The following is a 21,959-nucleotide window of genomic DNA, read 5'->3' as shown; positions in this document are numbered from 1 at the left end:
TTCATTCAAGCAAGCTACCATTTGACTCGATTTGTCATTGACATTAATTTTGTGAAGACAAATGTAGGTACAACGAATATTAGTCAGCATCGGATAACGTGTCCCGTGTCAATCAGGTGCTGACTCAAGTTACTAACCTTTCTAACACCTCCCTCATTAGCATTTAAATCCAGAAATTAATTAAATTAGGCAAAATATATACCTATTTTTATACTCGTACTTGTCACTTTGCGCACTGATGAAACTACTCCAAATATGTGAAGATTTTGCAAAAAATCATAACCTTGTATATAATACGTCCAAATCAATAGTTATGGTTTTCAAATGCAAAAACGAAAACATGCTAACACCTTCAGTATGGCTAGATGGAAGGAAAATGGATGTTAGTCGTAGCGTCAAATACCTGGGACATATTATCACAGACGACCTGAAAGACATCGAGGATATGGAAAGGCAAAGAAGAGCGATATCCGTTAGAGCAGGTATGCTGTCAAGGCGTTTTTATCTCTGCAGTACAAACGTGAAAAAGATACTCTTCAATGCATTTTGCACTTCGCTGTATACGTCAGAGCTGTGGGTGGATTACACTTCATCCCAATGGCATAAGATAAAAGTTGCATACAATAATGCATATCGCCAACTATTCTGCCTACCGAGATACTGCAGCGCCACGGAAATGTTCCTGGAGGGACGAGTACACTCTTTCAGAGCGCTTCTCCGCCATCACATGGGAAGCTTATGGCGCAGACTACGCCAATCTAGTAACAAAATCATGGTTGCCTGGATGGAGTCCCCTCTGATGGCCCTCTGGAGACGGGAGATGTGCAAATATCCCCCATAAACGGCTGTTCACGCTCATTTTTGTGTTTATATTTTATCTTTTTTCACTTAAATTCCGCTTTTTTGTGCCTGTCGGAATCACCTATGTTATTACCAACCTTATTATTGTTTATATTACTTATTATGTATATTATTTCAAATATGGAATGTATTGCATTGCACTACCCCTGCATACATTCTGGAATAAATTCTTATTATTTATTATTATTATTATATAGGTATGTACCGAAATTATTTCTTGTTACTTAATTTTAAATAAACCGCGTTGAATATTTGAGCAAAATAATATATTTTATGTAACCATACATGATTTAAGTTCACAAGTTCGAGTTGTTTACTCGATGGTGATGTAGATGAAAATAGCCAGGCTCGGTGCAGCTCGGCTCGGTCGTGGGTCGCGTTTGTCTCCCTAATTTGGACTGTGTCCAAATGGATTCAGTCAGTCAGAATTCAGTCAGGATTCGTAGACTGCTCACCGACTGATACTGCTCACCTTGGTTCATAGTTTTATAACTCAAATTATCTTCGTAGATATTCTTTAAAACGTTACGTTGAAAGCTATTAAATCGTTATCATTTATCCACACTCCAGAGAAGATAATGATTATAACCAAAATTGCAGTTTTTCCTTGAACATCTGACTTTTGGTTCTAACCCTGGTCAAACTATTAAGTTCTGTTCGCCAAATTGGTCATTCTCATAGACATATGAATATTAGTAGACCTGCCCTAAGTGATTAAAAGCGTATTATCCCCACTCCCCATACCGGTTCCATTGGAGCCGGCTGTGCTCGCGTATGGCCTCAAGTGAAATTTGAAAACGTGACGTCATCATTCTTGTGCGAACTATGGTCGAGGCATCATCGGTTCATTTTACGAAATAACACGGCAAAATGTTGATGTACTATGAAAACTTGTAAAAATAGATGTGAAAAAGAGAATAAACCCAATTGTCGTATTACATTCCATATATAAGCATTATTTTACTTTATTTTAAGCATATTCACATCGTATAATATGAATCAGTTGTTACTATCACATCGAGAAACGTCTGGACGCGAAACACAAAGCTGGTTGGTTGCTGGGAAGTAAATTATGAACATTTATAAAAGTGTCTTAACTAAATACTTAAACGGAATATTCGACTCTGAAAATAAAACCGAATTTTTTTGCCGAATTTGGACTTCGCAAATTTGTTCATAAAGTGGCGAGTAATTTGCGCTCCCATGTAAAAATGTCTATTCATTCAAAAGCAGATTTTACTTTTAAGAAGTAAATGGTGATATTATAATGCGAGATGCCTATTTACTGTCAGATTGATTTATTGACGAATCACAGTCAGCTTCACTCCCTTCGTTCTTCAACAGTTGATTTTACCCCTCGCCATTATCTTCTCGTCTATTAATTCCTATGTCTGTGGTCATTCTATTATAATCGTAAAATACGACTCTTACGATTTTTATAACAGCGGTTGCATTTTTAAAATATTTTTACGTAGAAAGCTTCCTGTCTCGATTTGTGACGTAAATAGTTGTAATTTTCTTATAATAATATAATAAAAGGCTTTAAAAATATGTATTTTCCACTATGTTTTATTTTTTACAGTAACCGGTTTCATCTTACGGTCAAAAATATAATATAGAAAAGTTTTAAAACCTTTTATTACATTATTATAATAGAATTCCACCACCAATTGTCAGTATCAAAAATAGAATTGATAGTAATTGTCTTAATTTCGGTAAATCCAATTTCCATTATAAATTTCTTAGCACTTCAGTGATTTTCGAGAATGGGTACCAAAACATTTATTAACTGTTGTTCCTTTTTTATTTTTTGGTAGACTGTTTTAGATGCAGATGATGGGTCTAATTTAACAGTTATAAATCCCGTTTACTGTAAAAAGCTACGTGGTTATCTTGATACAACATTTTAGGTTAAATCGTAGGTTGTTTTTATGTATTAATATAGTTTCTATTGATCTTGTTATCTTATCGCCCTAAAGGTACGCTCAAGGTATTTAAATGAATTTTTATTCTTTTAAGTTTAAATGACTCGACTAACTGAAACTATTCTAAAAGTCACAGCTAGTCTGAAATTGGCTATGATGACTCTTCAATATAATGGTATTTTTGCATTGAGTACAATTTGCAATTCACTCTGTCTGACTCAAGGCAACAAACACAGAAGATACACATAATATGTTGACTCTCCGCCAAAGATATTATGATTAAGGGAATTCATAAAACTGTTAACATCCTACGTATCTTTCGTCTCTTTCTAAAGAATTTTTTTTAATCTTAAAATTATTATTCTTATAACTAATAAGTACTGATGACCTATGAGTGACATACGAGTTTCAATGTCCTCATTTAAACAGTGTTGCCAACTTGTAGCACAAGCTGTCCATTATTCAGCAACAGTAATTCGATTACTTAGAAATCAAACAATCGATAATATAATATTATTATATTGAAATTTTTCACATGTGAAAACCCCAGGGCACTTTTTATTGTTATTACTAATGTAAATTCCAATACATCAATGAGTCGTTTCGGTAAATTTATATCTACCGCGTGACTCATTTTTTATCTCGAAAATATGAAAATTTCCCAAACTTAATTTCCTTTATCCATTATCGACCCCTTAATACGAGTATAATATTATAACGTGATGCTGTGTTCACGAACATCTCTGAATATAGCAATGTGAATATTTGCAAACTTCGCTAAAGAATGCTAGAAGACTTGCCAATATGTAGATAAAATACCAGTTTTGGCTGTATTAAGAATTTTTATACCCTGTTAATTTATTATATTTTTCTAGAAACTATTGAATATCTTTAAAGATGTGACATGATATAAAAAATAAACATTATTTTGAACACATTACATGGACGAAAATTTTTGATTTTTTTTATAAAATGTTATTTTTAAGAAATATTATTTATTTGTGATGAACATTTTCTCAGCCCCAATATCTCGTTTTGTTAACAGCGCGAGGTAAGGAGCTCCCATGTCCCGCACTTGCTGCGTTCACTAAACATTACTTTCTCTACCGGTATTGTCCATTTCAAAAGTAAGTCAATTTTTATATTTACAGCACCGGAAATACTACTCTGTGGGTATGGGGTTATAAGGTGTAGGGTTCTTTATTAATGTTCCTTCTTTCCTTTATAATATTTAGATGATTATAGCGCCGTTTTTTGTAAAAATTACTTACTCTATGGAAATAATGTTAGTGTACCTACAAACTATCTGGGTATCGATTCTCCAATCCAGGCCGCTCGCAATCGCCGTCGAAAGTACATAAATTAAAATTAGACGACATTCTTATTTTTGAGTCTCGTCGAAGGTACATACTTATATGCGCCAAACGTCATAAGTCAGTCCACTCGAACAACGAGTGGTTCGAACCACTGACTTCGTCGAGAATCTAGGCCCTGGACGTAATCTATTTCACGACAAATCGAAACCTTATCCTTCTGTAAACAAACCCTTTTCTAAAAATACAAAACTTTCTTAAAGGTCGAGCTTCGTTTCATAAACGATCGATTTTTCAATTTCTTTTCGATCCTTTTGTGATCCTTTCACCATCTGTAGTTTTAGCTCAAAATGTATACGATAAGTTCAAAGTTACATTTCTCAACACTTTGAAACTTTATATTTTCCCTGCAAACCTAAAAATAACATGTTTGGTTTGTTGAACTATTTCGGTATAGTAATACAAAGTACCTAATCATAGTTACATAAAACAAAAGATGACAATAAGTTTGATTAATTGACAAACTTGGCACATAATTTTAATTTGTGTACGTATAAATTGTCCTTAAACTAAGCACTTTTCTAATAACTTCGAATTTGTCGAATCTTTCACAAATCTAATGAACGATGCGTATTTAACCCCGCTTTTAACAAATTCCGCTTTCTAATTTTGCACTATAAATCTGTATTGTAAAATATAGCGCAATATATAGTTTACTAACTCTAACGATATTTATGACTTTATATAGGTTCCTACAGAGCACTGACTGCAGAAGACACATTTATGGTAATTTTTATTATGTTGTAAGCGGCTGGTATTGCTATTTAGCCTGACGCGCGACTTTCCACCCAAAGATATTACGTTTGACCAACTTAAAAGTTTTAAATGACCTGCCAACGCAGAAACAATAATACTACATGTATATTATTATAACAACTATTGCTTTGTGTCGGTGTTAGAGTTTATTAGAGTCTGTGAAATACACGAAACTGTCTGAAATAAACTTAGCCAATACTTGAATCAGCGTTGCATGGGTAAATACCACACACGATGACCCACTTATTTTTTTCGTGATATTTCTTTATAAAATCGAAGGACGAAGTTTCAATTGAGATTAACTTTTTTCTGATTGTTTTAAACTATTAGAAAATTCGAAAAAGTTTTTTCTGTTATGCATGCAACTTTATAACAATGAACGTTTCACCATAATTTTGACGATAATAGATTAACTTTTCCCGATTTTTATTATGTATATCATAAAATATATTCGTGACCGACCTAAACCGAATTTCGACCTCTTTTCTAGTTTCGGCTGAAACCTGAACTTGATTAATTACCTAATTTATAAAAATACTATATACCCCGAAATTGGACGTTTTTATCGTTAAAATTTCCAAAATTCATTTAAGTTAAGGTTAAATAAAATAAAAGACATCAATTTATAAGTAACTTGCTTCAAAGTACAGCGCTTTTTGGTTCGTTGGTAAGGTTCGTTCCCATAATTCGTGGCTCGCCTCACGGTAAATTTCTCCTGTTTATAGGCAGCATTGCGTATAAACACGCGAGCTGAATTGCCTAGCTGAGCCACGACTTATGGGAAGGAACAAAGCAACCGCAAACGACGTGAAACGCCGCTTGAAGTTGCTTCGTTCCTTTCCCGTAATTCTTGGCACGGTTCCCAAATGTATACACACTATAATACAATAGGTACTTTACCTTAAACGAAACAGTAACTTTTACTTACAATCAAATTATTAAGAAATATAATAACCCTCTTTGGAAGCAAACAAAAAATAAGATAGTAAGTTTTGGCTAATTTTTTAAACCGAAACCCAAACCGAAATTTCGGTCGGTCACTACGATTGTATTGCCCTAAGCTTTCTTATATTCAACTTATTTTTCATGTGCATACAAAAATAAATATATACGGTAAATTTTGTACCGTTTTTTTCTCGGCTCTTTCGATCGCAATTACCTGTTGGTCGGTTACCTGTACAGACGGCCAACTCCCACCTTCAACGGAAGACGGTGCACGGTGCTCTGCACATCGCGTGTATTCGATTTATTCGACCGGCCGGTTCGAGCGAGCGTGGTCGCCTTCGTCGGGGCATTTACTCGATAAATAATAATAAATAAATAATCAAACGATTATTTTATCAATCGAACTAAACGTAGGTGACAAACTCACGTGAGTAAAAAGATATACAGTCACGTCCGTGGTGCGCAAGCTGTTGAGTGAGGTCAGGACGTTTTCAAATACGGTCATTATTTATTAGTACTTGCCAGTACCTCTTGCTTTATACAGTTAACCCTTCAGAGTGGAGGCGACATTCCTGTTCGAACGTATACTGACCCAGTTTTTGTTGTGTTTTGTGTGAGAATTTCACCGCCTCATTTTCACGCACGACTGTGTTGAAAGTTCAGAAATGACAATGTTTTTAATGGTAATGTAAATCATGTTTACATGTAGTGTAGAGTTTCGTCACCGGCCTATTGGCATTAGACTATTTCTGAAGTTACTTTATGGCAAGTTTGAATACTCCAATTAGTAGGTCACTATTGTTTTGATTTTAAAATGAACCAAGGAGCTTACACATAGTAATGTGTTTGCAAGCATTCAGAAAATCGTAGATCTTTTCTCTATTTTTTAGTGAATCACTTTTTGTAGGTATCTGTTATTTCCAATCCAGAAAAATTACATTTGAAAAAGACAAAATAACCTAAATATTATCTATGTATAGTCTCTAAAAACCTTATAGGAACTTATTTCAATAATACAATTGAAAGATTATTGTTTTTATTTAATGCTGGAAATTTTAATGCTCTGACTTTCGGTCCAGATTACGGGTTTGAATAAAAAAGATAGCGCAAAAATATATCGGAAAATGTTTCTGTGTCAAAAATATATAGGAAAATGTTTTGAGTCAAAAATATATCGGAAAATGGTTTTGTGTTAAAATTATAACGGAAAATGTTTATGTGTCAAAAATATATCGGAAAATGTTTCTGGTTCAAAAATATATCGGAAAATTCTGTTTTAAAAAATTCTATTTCTCGATTCTATTTTTTTTTGTATAGTTCGACAAATAACAAAAAATCTCAGTTTCGCTAGTTAAATTCTATATAAGCTTGCATGAAACGCATTTTAAATAGTTTCTTTGCAATCATCAACCTGTCACTTTATTACAATTGGATAATACGATAATAGCAATACGATAGGTAGCGACAACTCGATAAAAATCTTTTATTTTAATGTAAAGACATCAATACAAACAGTTAGAATGAATCTGAAAGTTGATCAATTAATGCTAATGATTGGGTATTACGATGATTTGCAAACGGGTCAATCGTTTGCGGTCTTCTATTATTATTATTCATCAGTAGGTGTATCTGGTTTAAAAACATGTTTTTTTAATAGCTCGATTTAAATCTAATTGATGCCTTCATCGTTGTGAAGTGAACGTGTCACCCCTTGGTGACACGTTCAACTTTCTTTTAATTGGGGCGTTCTATTATATATCAAAACATGATTAATGGATTAGTAATTTAATGGGGCTTCGTTTTGTCTTCAATGAAACTGCTTTTTAATTGTAAAGCGGTAGTTTTTAATATAGATTTGTTTTCTATTTCGTCTTTATTAGATTCTCACTTTCACCGACAATTTAATTTGTTTTTTTTTGAAAGATTTGTGATTGTTTGAGTCAGGGATTAAACTAACTTTGATTTTAATTATTCATAGAATATTATTACTGACATGTGACTGCAAATTTGAAAATGAATACGTAAGTACATTAAAAACGGTTCATCTAAATATGTAGATAAATACTGAAGGATATAGAACATGGGTAACATAATATGGACCGCGAAACAATTGTCACTTGCACAAATTGTACATTTAACCAAAACAAATTACTAAATATGTACATAAATACTGAAGGATATAGAACATGGGCAACATAATATGGACCGCGAAACAATCGTCACTTGCACAAATTGTCCATTTAAGGCGATGCCATACGTCTTGTAATATTTTGAATCGAGCCGCCATCAATAACACTCCTTACGTAGATGGCGATAAGGCTTAAATTCCCGCTTAACACCATCCAGCTGTTTTGATTTAGGCAAGAAAAAAACATGGCCAAAAGTGCCTTTTATTTTATTTTGTAGATGTTCAGGCATAAATATTTAAATGTTTTCCGATCATTTTATAAATAACTTAATTTGCCACATTATACAATAAAACCATAACCGAAAATGGGTTCGTAAGTAGGAAATTTTGAACTTTAAAGCAGTTTTCATAGGCCTTATAATTTATTTTTTTTTGGCTTATAAAAAGACTTATGTAATAAATACTCGATTATTTCAAAGGCCAAGATGTATTATACTCGCGGTATTTATTTAAAGCATCTGAAACATTTCTAGGCGACCAAATGTTCAAACCAAAAACATATGATTTTGCATTACGGCATTATGCATTATGGCATCGCCTTAACCAAAACATTGGCCTATTTCAGCATATCGCTCGCCATACATTCCCATCGGTAGTGTATGACGAGCGAAACGCTGAAATAGGTCAAGCCATGATGCGTATAGCGTAATGTGTCGCCTACCGATACGTGCTCTTACACTCGTGTTTTCGAGTGAACGATAATATAATGAGGTGAAATTATGCATAATGCACTCCTAAATTATCATGCTATGCCTTTTGATTAGCTATGCGATGGAAAACATCAGTAATTACGGACATCGACCAATTAATTATTAGTAATTTAAATTGAATTTACCTGAAAAAAAAATTACGTGGTTTTTAATATTATTATATTATGCTAATAAAATTAAAATGTTATAATGGTACACATTTATTAATATTGTGTCGGATTTTAACCTTTTTCATATTTCCATACCACTGTACAATAATAAGGTAATAAGTTCAATTTATAATATATATTTTTTCGACACTACTAATCGTTAGTTAAAGTTCATAGTTTTTTTTTTAATATTCTTGTAGGCCTTGTAAATTTCTATAAAAAAATTGCACATTAAGAAAAATGAATATATTACCGCTACGGTAATTATATTATAATCTTATACTGATTATTATCTAGAAAATTACGCCAAAAATCATTGCTCAAGTCGTATAATTGGTTAACATTTAATTTGAAATAAAACCTTTTTTTTTGTAAAAAAAGTATTTAATCAACTTTTTGGTCAACGTGTCGTTAAATTAATTATTGGTATTGTCCTATTTTGTGGATTTTTGATGGTGTTTCCAAATCTCTGGAAACATCTTAAATGATTAGTCAATTTGATCTTATTTTTACCTCAAATCTAAATCTACCTCATTACTATTAAGAAGTTTTATTGACTTTTGATTTAATCTGAGCCGCACAATTGAGCTAGCTCTTTTTTATGAGCCGTATTCGTACGACTCCCGGTAGACCGTACCACGGCTCAATTGAACGGTTACTATTTTTTATCAGGAGATATTTTACATAAATAACGCTATTAAAATTATCCAAGTATTAATTGTAACATACTCAGAGACGTGAACGTCGTCTGACAGTCCGACGTCTGGACATATGTACCTACACCTACTAACTAGCTAACATCTTATTCGGTACCAAGAGTCGTACGATCATTCATACGCTTACCGTATAGCGGGGGAGCCGTATCGGGCAAGCGCAGTATCTCATTGCTCATACCATAGACATATGAATATTAGTAGACCTGCCCTAAGTGATTAAAAGCGTATTATCCCCACTCCCCATACCGGTTCCATTGGAACCGGCTGTGCTGGCGTATGGCCTCAAGTGAAATTTGAAAACGTGACGTCATCATTCTTGTGCGAACTATGGTCGAGGCATCATCGGTTCATTTTACGAAATAAAACGGCAAAATGTTGACTTGTACTATGAAAACTTGTAAAAATAGATGTGAAAAAGAGAATAAACCCAATTGTCGTATTCGTGGACTTCGCAAATTTGTTCATAACGTGGCGAGTAATTTGCGCTCCCATGTAAAAATGTCTATTCATTCAAAAGCAGATTTTACTTTTAAGAAGTAAATGGTGATATTATAATGCGAGATGCCTATTTACTGTCAGATTGATTTATTGACGAATCACAGTCAGCCTTACGTCCTTCGTTCTTCAACAGTTGATTTTACCCCTCGCCATTATCTTCTCGTCTATTAATTCCTATGTCTGTGGCTCATACGCTCTGAACTCCCGTTGAGCCGTCATTCAATTGAGTCGACTCTGAGCCGTACTTCAATATTGAGCTAGTACTAACGGAGTCTGAGATTATTAACGAAAGAAGCCTGGAAATAGTGAGAATTTCATAACCGTCAATAGACAGAGAATTTTTGATGATAATTCATTCTAGGTAAGTTCTTAGGTCTTCCGTACTTTCTTTGTAGATTACCACACGCGATACCCGCAATAAGTATTTTTTCACATGGTTATGGTTATAATTATGATTGTTTGGCTCAAGTTTCATAACACCGCATTTCGTTGTTGGGTTCTACTCAATTAAATGTGTATCAGTCTTTACTTACGTATTATTCTTCATAGGTACTGGTTTTCTAATACGTTTGCAATGGACATTTTACCTAATATCGGGGATATTCTCACCGATCGAGTGAAAGTGGTGAGCACATGTTAAATATCAACAATTTTAGTGTTTTGCTATTTTTCCATTGGCGATTGCACCCATTGAGGTCAATGATTGTACCAGAGGCGGCTCTAGGGGCCAGAAGTGGGAGGTCAATAAAAAAATGAATATGAAATGTTAAAACATATTGCTAATGCGTTGTTAATATTATAAAAAACGCCAATATAGGTAATTAACCTATTCTGAAGCCGGTAGTACAAAATTGTTTAATTTATGATTATTTATGGAATTATTTACACACATAAATAATTAACGTTTTTTTTCTAAAAAAACTCTTTTCCTATAAAAATGTTTTTAAATCAATCTAACTCCAATCTCAGTCCAATATTTATCAGTCGAGTTAAAATTAAACAATGCAAGCAAGATTACCTATACGTTCATTTTATAGCACTCAAAAACACATCACAAAAATTATAACTTTTCATTTTAAAATATCTTTTTTTATCTCTTGTAACAGAAACTAATTGACATTTCAAAATTTTTGCCATGATTCAATTAATTATTTGCGATTTCCTTCATTACGATATCCACAGAACTTTACATTTTAAATGAATCCATGCAAAAATAGTAAACATAATTTCGCGAACTAATATTCAAGATGGCTACCATAAATAAACCACTCACATGGCTACATTGAAATATTGAGATCAATGGATGGCTTATTGTTTATCACATAAAAAACTTTTGATTGACATTTTTTGTCATCTCCCTCCAATACCTTAATAATCTCACCGCGGTCATGACCGAAACCCCCTTCAAAATAAATTTTGTATGATACTAAGCATACGTCAGACATGATAGTGTTTACCTCCTTTGTCTGTATGGCAAAGAGAAAGAAAGGATATAGTTGGGGAACAAAATTCAAAGTAACACACGGTTGGTATATGCAATAGCTTTTCATTTGGACACTAGATGGCACAGAAACCTGCTATCACTATATATAATCGGTTGAAAAATATATTTTTTTAAATTTAATAATTATGCAGCATATTGCCGCCACTGGATTGTACCTATCTACCCGCTGAGGTCGTTCAACCACTTATTAATTCTAATCTGTTCATTAAAAATCAAAAGGTATTTCATAGTACCTAGTTAGATTCTACGATTCACTGGATATTTTTTACGTGACTGAACAATAACGCTGTTGACTGGACAATGACAGAATTGGTCATATTTATTTCAACTCATTTATCACGATGGAATTATATTATTGTTCGAATATGTTATCTCATATTTCATTCGGTATTACCTGAAAGTTTTCGAATTCATTTAAAAATAAATGTTATAGACATGAGCATGCGAATAAAACTATGCACGGTATCCGATACAGAAGTCAAGAAGTTTCATTGCATTGATATATTTTTTAAATTATGTACATATTATTTGGCGAACGCTGTCTCTAGTGGCGACGTTGACCAATATTTAGACAGGGCGTCTGTACTTTAAAATTAACACCGAAACCAAACATATTGGTTTAAGAAAAAACAAGTATCAAAAATAAAGTGTATTGTCTCGTTTTTTACATGTTGGTCTGTATGGGGCAAATTTATCCACCTGCAAGTTCGTTCCAACGTTTGGTTCCAACGCTCATTAGATTAGATGAATTCGAGGTAGCAATATTTACGGTCGGGACGCTCGTGGACTTCATCATAAACAATTTAATCAGCTACCTAAATGAATATTTAAAAAAATATCTCATTGTTGGTTTCAAGGCGGCGTATCGATAAAGTAACAATTGATAAAATCTTACATTTCTTTCTTACAAAACAACTACGTCATGCGACAAATTACGACAACACTTTTGCCACAAATTAACGATCTTCGCTGGTTTCGCGTATGTTCAGAAGCTAGTAAAACAAGTTTACTTGAAGTTGGGGAGTTGTGTTATGAAATTACTCTCAGATTGTGTTATTTTTAGATTGAAATTAGATGTGAGACGGATAGCTAGATATATGTACATCGATGAGTGGCGGTGTTCACTTTACAAGAACACATATTTGCTCAGTATCTCGAGTACCTTCTCGTCGATTAGCATCCTAAGTAGGCGGATGTATCATTGCTGTGAGAAGAGCTGTTCACGTTAAAAGCACTTTCTAAGGATCTGTCAAATTGTGTCACTCGTCATTTGTTCGCGTGTCGCTACTTAGAACGATACATAAAAAAATGAGTTCAATTCAATTACATGTGTTTGAATCACACTTTTAAATAAGAAATACTGTAGTAAAATGCCGCATTACTCTAAATGGATTATAAATCTTTTTTGCATTATATGTATTAAATTTACAAAAAAAAATGTTGGTTACTAAAAAAGTTCTCAGAACCTTATCGAAGTGTTTTAAATGAATAATTTTTCACATATTAAATATATATCCCTTTAACAAAATATTTAGATTTTACGAAATAAATGAATAGTATGATTTATAATAGTATGTTTTAACGCTCGAAATGAAATGAATAAAATAGGGACTGATCAGTGAAATAAATACTCGTGGCACGTTAACTCCTGACCGGCCAAGATACCAAACAAAATGTCTGTAACCAAGTGGATCTTCCGACGACCCCATGCATTTTTCTGTCTTATGGGCTTTTAAACTATAGAAATCCCAATTATTCAGTCAATTATTAATGGTAACTTATGTATTTGCTCCGGAATACGTAAAACACTAAAATGATATGTCAAGTATTTAAGCTAATATAAGGAGGATAGTAATTTTGAGTAGTACCTACTCCCCCACTTGTCTGCGGGATAGTTAAAATCAAGTAGGTAAAACGACCAGCATTCTTATTAGAATAACGTAAGTGCGGAAAAGGTCTACTGTAAATCTACTTGTTTTGTGTCGCTAAATGTTTTAGGTCTGCTAATAACAATATTTTTAGATGCCTTGAAAACGATACCTCGAATCGTTAGCTTGGGAAATTGCATAACGTAACAGGATTTATTAACTGGAATGAAGACAATAATGGCAAGTTAAATTGCATGTTAATTCGACTATGCATTTTCCGTTCAATGATTGTGATTATATAAGAATATTTTTTGCCTCTAATTCACGGAAGTAGAATGGAATAGTCACGTGCCCTTTCCGTCGAAGATACAGCGTAGTATGCTTTCTAATTTTTATTAGGTCAATAGTTCAGTTCCCTTCGATCATACGGTAGGCGTATCGTATTCCGGTACAGCTATCTGTATTCTGTATATCAGCGGTTTACAAACTTACATCGTTTAAAAGCTTTCCGATAAATTACAAAAAATTGGGTTTTTGGAGAATAATATATTTTTATTTCAGTGATAGTATTATATTACAAAATAATAACAATAATAATAATAATAATAATAATAATACATTATTCCCAACCCGTCTTACTTATAATAGATAATACGGGGGATAAGAACGGGTAAAACGAAAACGTTACTTATAATCATGCGCAGGCGTATACCGGCCGTAATACGACAGTATTCTTAGTTGATTTTTAAAGTCCGACCTACAGGTATAGAAACATGTTACGATCGTATTAAGACGGAGATCGCGGACTTAATCTGGTTGATTTGACAAATATCGATAGGTCGCGCAATGAAAATGTAGAAAAGCAGTAATACTCATTTGCAGCACTATCAGAGCAATATTTTAAATCGAAATATCGATTTACGAAATCAAATACGGAACGGTTAATCAAATTAGCCGAATTTAATTGTAGAATCGACATTCCTCTCTTCGACTCTATAAAATAATGTAATTTCCCGCAACACGTAAAGCAAACGTTTTAACGTTCAAAAGTGCAATCAGGTTGATAACCACAGTTTGAGAAACTTGCCATATAATTTGGGTATGTATTTGATTTCCACATTTTCTATTGACTCACAGAAATACATTAAAGTTTATCTAATTTTTATCCATAAGTATCTATGATGTATAAAATTATTGTCAGATCTCCGTGATTCAAATAAAATATTAAAGCCAAATGTGTATCAGAAATATTGAATAAACAATCATAATATGTAATGATGGTATGAATTACTTGTATAGGTTTGAGTAGGTCGATTGCGAGAGGAATGAACCCAGCTCTCAGCAGCACGTTCCGTTATTGCTGTTCCGCTGTGAAAGGTGGACCACCGTTCTCCGACCGGTTCTCTAAAGAAATGACTACCATTTTACTTTCGTTCGTTGCTGGTTCTTGCCATGGTGAATGCAGTACATATCGAACGACGTATTATATAAAATAGACCTCCCGCATAATGTTTAATATCGACATATTCATTCGGAGCGGTTAAACGTTCGGAACTATTTTTAATCTCATCTTATTTATGTATGGTTTCTCACGTTTTTCTTGTTTGATAGCGACCAAGTGTGATGTCGGATTACCGGTACGTGCTAGCGATACGTGTGATGCTGTATTAGATGGTGAGGGAAAGCATGCTATTATCAACATGGTTTATAAGTGTGAAAAGTGAAAAAAGCGTACATGTTGCACGCTTCAACTAATAGGTTGATAATTTAACTCATTATTAGTCAATCTTTGAGCTATGTAACTTGTGCTGCAATAGACGTTACACGCGTGAATAGACACAATATGAATATTTAAGTTTACTAACTAACTGCATAACACTTATTCTGTTAGTGAATTGTTTGGTAAAATCAATTTGTCGATAAGAGACATTTGTTATGAATTTAACTCAATTCTGCGTTTTGACATTCAAGTGCTCTCTCCGTCAGGAAGTGGTGAACTATTATTGAGTAGTTACGAGAAGTCATGAAAGTGATTTGCAATTTTCAATGGTACGTGATGCAGATACCGTGATCTTCGTTCAGTAGTGGGGAATGAGTTATTTCCGAGAATCATCTTCTTCGTCGTGTGCATTCGTGTAGTTGAGGAGAATTACAAAGAAAAGTTACGACAGAGCATAAAATATGACGATTCAAATAATGAAGGATTCGCTGCAATAGTGTTCTGAAGCACTGTTCTTCATTGTGATGCCTTGATGTTTGAGGCTTGATAAGCCATCTTGTGGCTAGTGGTCGGTGATCTCGCTTGGTCATTGGAATGGGGGGTGACGGAACATCCATCCTGGCGGAGATGTGGCAGCTGGTCCCTCCTTACTCCGGCATCCTGATGCTGGGAAGACCTTCTCGCTGGCTGAGGACGCTCCGGTACTGCGGGAAAACGCTGCTGCGGCGTCACCGCAGCCTGATCAGACAGCTACGGAAGGTTGTTGGACTTTTCATTTTATTCACTATCCTAAAACTAACTAAACTAATTAAATAACTTGTCATTCAAATACTTGAGTCGGTTTAGTCAAGAGTCAGAATAGCCGAAGAGTATGCATTAGACGATACTATGAATGTGGATAAAGCAAGGAGTGTATGTATGAGTGTGTACCGAGAGAGAGAGATGTGCTGCGGCCTATCCCCTCTGCCTAACCCTGCAAGGAAATGGAGTGATATTTTACTATCCCTTTGACAATTATTTGACTTGAAGAGCATGTCGTCTTTCTCGCTGAAAACAATTTCTATAGTATCATGCCTAAAGTCGTTTAAAATTCTCTTCCGATATGTTTTTATTATCTGAACTGGTTTTGGGTTGCTTTTTATTGTACTTTCTTTATTTATGTTTTATTTTATGATATTATTTTCGTTCAATGGGAATTTGTACCCGCTGACAAGCTATTGCAAGTAGGCTTGTCAGCTTTTCTATTTTTAAATGTCCATATTTTTATGTCAACGGTTAGCTTAAATATACCGACATTTAAAAAAAGCTAGATGTTAGACACAAAATAGCTCTTGGTTAATTTTATACAAATTAAAAAAAATCCCCAAAACCCTTCCATCTTGTAAGACTTTGTTTCGAAGAATTTGACTTATTCTTCAAATTTCAAAGTTAATTTACTAGTTCTGTGAAAAAAAATTCAAGTTCTGTTATTATTTCAGTTCTGTCAAACAACTAGCCTATACTGATATAATAATAGAACTTGAATAGTACTTTCACAGATCCCGAAAATGAACATTGAAATTTGACGAAATGTTTTAATTCTCCAGCCCATTCTTAGAGCCAGTTGTTTCAGAGAATTTGAATAATTCATCACATTTCAAAGTATATTTTCAAGTTCTGTGAAAGTTATATTCAAGTTCTGTTATTATTTCAGTTATGTGAAAAAACTGGAAAATAGTGATATAATAACAGAACTTGAAAAATAGCTCTGAAATTTGATGAATTGTTTAAATTATGTGAAAGAACTCTTTCTAAGTTGAGTAAAACATGAATAAATCATTTTTGACACATATATATTTGCTATGTAAATATTACATCTGCTCCGTAGTGAAACCCTTATACATGTAACTTGTGGAATTTAGATTAATATTTACTGGGTGAAGCACGATTAGGTCATTTCATCTTGTGCACATATTTATTATATCTCTAATATTATTACTATACAGGTTGTTTGGGGGTAAAGTGTACTATGTAACTTCGGGGGGTGATTCTACATCATTTTAGAAGTAGATAAGATAAAATAACTTTTTTCGAAATAATTATTTTTGGAAGATAAAAAAATACCTAAAAATAGATGAAACCAATTTACCAAAGAAATAATTAGACTTTTCAAACAGCCCCAATTAAATTGCAATACGCATGCGCACATTGCAAGTATTAATTTTATTTTTTTGGTTTTACTATCGATGGAAAGAGTATAGGTAATTTGATCAAGATAATACACTTTTAAGAGTCACGAATTGCTATATGTACTTTCTAACGTCACACCTCCGAAATGATACTCGTAATAACTTTCATTTTACTGCTGACCTCTGGTATTGCGTAATGGTGTTAGACAAATAATACATAACCATATTATTGCTTCTTGCGCTCATGGACTCACGATTGTAAGGGCCCACTGCACAGAACACCAAAATAAATTCATACTAATTATAATACCAATTACTGTAATAGATACCCACACAGAGATGAGGGTCCCTGCCACTTTCCCAACGACTGTATAAGGAAACTGATTCGTACACGCCAACACTTTTATAAAACGAAGTTACATTTAATTATTACGAACGACTCTAGATCCTTCAGTGTCTCTGCAAGCAGCGTTTGTCATTATACATATTTAACAAATATACGGTACATAAAACAAATAAAACAATATAAAATAATTTCTCCTCGTTATTGCCGGTTCTAAAGAAAAACAAATTGTTCATAAATAAATTCATTTGCACATTTAAAAAAATATAATAAGATAGCAGGTCCCATCATGAATATGCGTTATAATTAGACTGTTAGCCAACAAATCTTCATCCCTATAACCAGTTCACTGAGAGTTTTTATGAGGAAATCTGAATTGAAGAAGAGGGTAAAAAAATCTCGAAGACTGTTTTACTAGAAGTGGGGGGAGGGGCACTTATGCCTTTTCAGTTTTACACCATATGTATCTAATATCAACGTTCTACGTTAATATCTACCCATAGAGCTATAAAATTATACATGTAGGTATTTTAATTTCACTTTTTTTCGGTAATCGAATGCAAATGGAATTCAAATCTTGGAAGCGGAATTTGACCCACATTCCAACATCCGATCGAGCTGAAACTTGGCAGAAATACTCGTTGTTGATGACAATGCATTCTGTCAACTTTTGGTGGTAATCACTTACATATACGCAAACGTATATTTCTCTGAAATCGGATATTACGGCGGTTAATATACGCAATAAATGTCGGTCCTAGCCGATCGGCAGTCGGCGAGGTTGAAAGAGTTGTCGACCACAGTTTCTGGGTAGGAAGGTTCAATTCTGAGACAAACCAATTTTTTTTTAAAGTTTTATAAGACATTTAAAAATAGATGTTTGGGAACTTTGTTTTTTACGGATTTATTTAAAAAAATACTAATATATGAATTTCAATTTTGTTTTGAGCTGAAACTCGGCACATAGATATGTCGTTGTTAAATATTCCAAAATAGTAAACACCGTCATTATCAAGTGATTACTTTACTGATGATAGTTATAATTGTAGATATTGTTTTCCTTGATGTTTTCTTATCTTCTATATTATGGACGTATTTCTCGTACACACACTCTCGTATCAAATGGCTTGACATTATGCATTATGAAATCTACAGATTTATACAGTTTTTTTTCTTAATTGCTGAAGCAATCTCTCAATAATATTAAACATGATTTTACAACATACCCATGTATATTAAATTATAATTTTTAAAAAAAATCATTTGTGTGGTGTTGACACCTTTATGGTAAATTCATAAAAATGTTGCAAAAGCAATAAACTGTGATGAGTTAACCGAATCAAACTCAGGTGTTAAACGAACTGTTCAAGTGTTTTTAATATACGGAAAAACCTTTGTGAAACCTGTCTGAAAATTATTTTTTGTCTGCATTAATTTCAATTAAATAAAGACCACGTGTTTTCCCAATATATGGATTCAAATGAGTATTGCTAATTTATTAAGAATCTGTTAAAATGATTGGAAATCTTGTTAAAAACGCGATTGCAGGCTGTTTTCTGATAAATTTTTAGTAAATGCCTTATATATCAGAACACATGTTCATGCACCTGCATGAACGACGAAATTCGAAAATATTAGGATTTTATGAACGCGTGTTCCTACATCGTGATAATGCATTCGTATTTTACTTTAATTTTATCATGAAACCTTCAAATTAGTTTGTTAAGGGCCTGCAATCCAGTTTTTAACCGTAATACGAATAATTTGAAAATATTGTTAATAAATTAGTAATACTCATTTTTCTCCTAGTAGTAGCATTCATAATAATCTGCATTGTTCCATTATTCAATTTGAAATGGATGGATCTCATTGCACGACGAATAACACTGCCACAATGCGCATTGAGATTTGTGTCATGGAAGATTTCATTATTAGCAATTGACCCTTCATTCTCAAATTACCTACTATTCCAATAAGCCAATTCATATTCGAGAGCAACACACGTGAAATTCGTCATGTATTGTTTTTGTTTGTATTGTATAGACGGCACGCGGCGCGATTGTATTAATTGTTTGACCTCTAGTGTTGAAACTGACGTGACCTCTATAACCCCCAACTACTAACTATCTCGTGGTATTAATACCTTAGTTTAGGATAATACAAGCTGGAGTCCCCGACGTTGAAACTGACGTGACCTCTATAACCCCCAACTACTAACTATCTCATGGTATTAATACCTTAGTTTAGTATAATACAAGCTGGAGTCCCCGACGTTGAAACTGACGTGACCTCTATAACCCCCAACTACTAACTATCTCGTGGTATTAATACCTTAGTTTAGTATAATACAAGCTGGAGTCCCCGACGTTGCCAGGCCACGCAGAATTTTTAGAAATCTAGTGGAGACAGACGATGAAATCTTACTGAAATAAAATATTGCCGTGTTATTAAAAAATCTCTTCAAATTATTCGTAATCCTGTTAAAAATGAGACTGCAGGCCCTTAACGAATGAATTGATAGGTTTCATGTTAAACTTTTAGTAAAAAAGTCGCGTTGCAACTTAAAACATTCCTATGAATAAAAATCATTATATTTTCGTATTTCACCATTATATATATTATAGATTTACCGGGCAAATGCAGGTGCTTGAACAAGTGAATCCGATATGTTCGGAAAATCTTCTTCTTTATGTGCCGTATCAGGTCCCCCCGACGTTGGCGATCACTCTTGAAAATGTCTCTTTGTCTTGCGCTGCCCGGAATAGCTCCTCCACACGTCTAATGCCGGTCCACTCTCGTATATTTCGCAGCCAAGACATTTGTCTCCTACCTGGCCCTCTGCGACCCTCTATCTTGCCTTTCAATATTAACTGGAGCAAGTGATACTTCTCCCCTCGAAGTACATGACCCAGATATGAAATTTTCCTGATTTTTATTAATCTAAGCAGTTCTCTCTCTGCTTTAGCCCGCCTGAGAATTTCTGTGTTGGTGATCATGTCGGTCGATGGGACTTTGAGTATTCTCCGGTGAAGCCACATTTCAAAAGCCTCTAACCTGTTCATGGTATTTACTTTCAAGGTTCATGTTTCACATCCATACAACAAGACCGACCACACATAACATTTTAACATTCTCTGCCTTAGTTTTAAGCTGATATTATCATTGCAGAAGAGGGATTTCATTTTAATGAACGCAGTTCTTGCTGCTTCAATTCTGCACCTAACCTCTACATCTGGGTCAAGAGTCTCCGTGAGAATACTGCCGAGGTATCTAAATCTTTCGACCTTTTCGACATTGCAACCATTTAACTGTATCACCGATTCAGAGTGATCTAGTCGTCCAAATGTCATCCATTTTGTTTTATTGACGTTGATTGTTAGGCCCAGTTGCTCACCAGCATTTTTAACAAGATTTAATAGGTCTTGGAGGTCATCGATACAGTCAGCTAGTAATACAGTATCATCTGCGTATCTTATGTTATTAATGACAACTCCGTTGATCTTAAGACCCTTCTCAGTATTACTTAGGGCTCTTTTAAAGACATAGTTGGAATAGAGATTAAACAATAGTGGCGACAGGATACAGCCTTGTCGTACTCCACGCTGAATGGCAATTGCATTAGATCTCTCATTCCCATGTCTTATTTCTGCTGTTTGGAACCAATACAGGTTTTTTATGAAATTCTGGTCTTTGGTGTCAACGTTACAATCCGCAAGCATTTTCATTAGGTCAGCATGTTTTACCCTGTCAAATGCCTTATCGTAGTCAATAAAACAGGCAAAAACTTCCTTTCTTTGGTCACGACACTTTTGCAATAGTACATCGATAGACAATAATGCCTCACGCGTCCCAAACGCATTTCTGAAGCCAAACTGAGTGTCATCCAAGTCCTGCTCGCACTTATTGCGTATCCTGGCATGTATTATTTTAAGGAATAATTTAAGGACATGACTCATCAGGCTTATTAATCGATAGTCACTGCACTTCTTAGGGTATTGTTTTTTAGGCAATGTCACGAAGGTGGATTTTAGCCAATCTTGGGGTATATTCCCTGTGTCGTATATAGAATTAAATAACCTCAACAGGTAGTCAACATTTTCATCATTAAAGAGCTTCAACACCTAATAAAGTAATTTTTTTCGGATCGTTTTATTACAATTTCTCTTTTGAGCAACGCTTTATCATTTAACAACCGTAATTAACTCAGTAATTTCTTTGCGATTTGGTTATGGAAA

General features: G+C 34.0%; 1 protein-coding gene across 2 annotated transcripts in view; it reads left to right on the top strand.

Annotated features, from left to right (window-relative positions):
* LOC149425892 (protein fem-1 homolog CG6966) overlaps positions 1-21,959 on the top strand; it is a 220,020-nt gene that overhangs the window by 128,848 nt on the left and 69,213 nt on the right. Inside the window, exon 1 of one of the 2 annotated variants that reach the window (XM_089645080.1) lies at positions 15,649-15,972. The exons of the other annotated variant lie outside the window; for it this stretch is intronic. Within the exon in view, the coding sequence (XP_089501206.1) occupies positions 15,808-15,972 (165 nt within the window). The 5' untranslated portion in view covers positions 15,649-15,807. Of the gene's footprint in view, positions 1-15,648; positions 15,973-21,959 lie in introns of those variants that run through there. 2 annotated transcript variants of the gene reach the window in all.

The sequence above is a fragment of the Hesperophylax consimilis genome, chromosome 2 (genome assembly GCF_061612785.1).
Source record: "Hesperophylax consimilis isolate HC1 chromosome 2, BYU_Hcon_1.0, whole genome shotgun sequence".
In the NCBI taxonomy this organism is placed as follows: Eukaryota; Metazoa; Arthropoda; class Insecta; order Trichoptera; family Limnephilidae; genus Hesperophylax; species Hesperophylax consimilis.
Note: the sequence above shows the minus strand (reverse complement) of the source record. Positions and strands in the feature narration are given on the sequence as shown.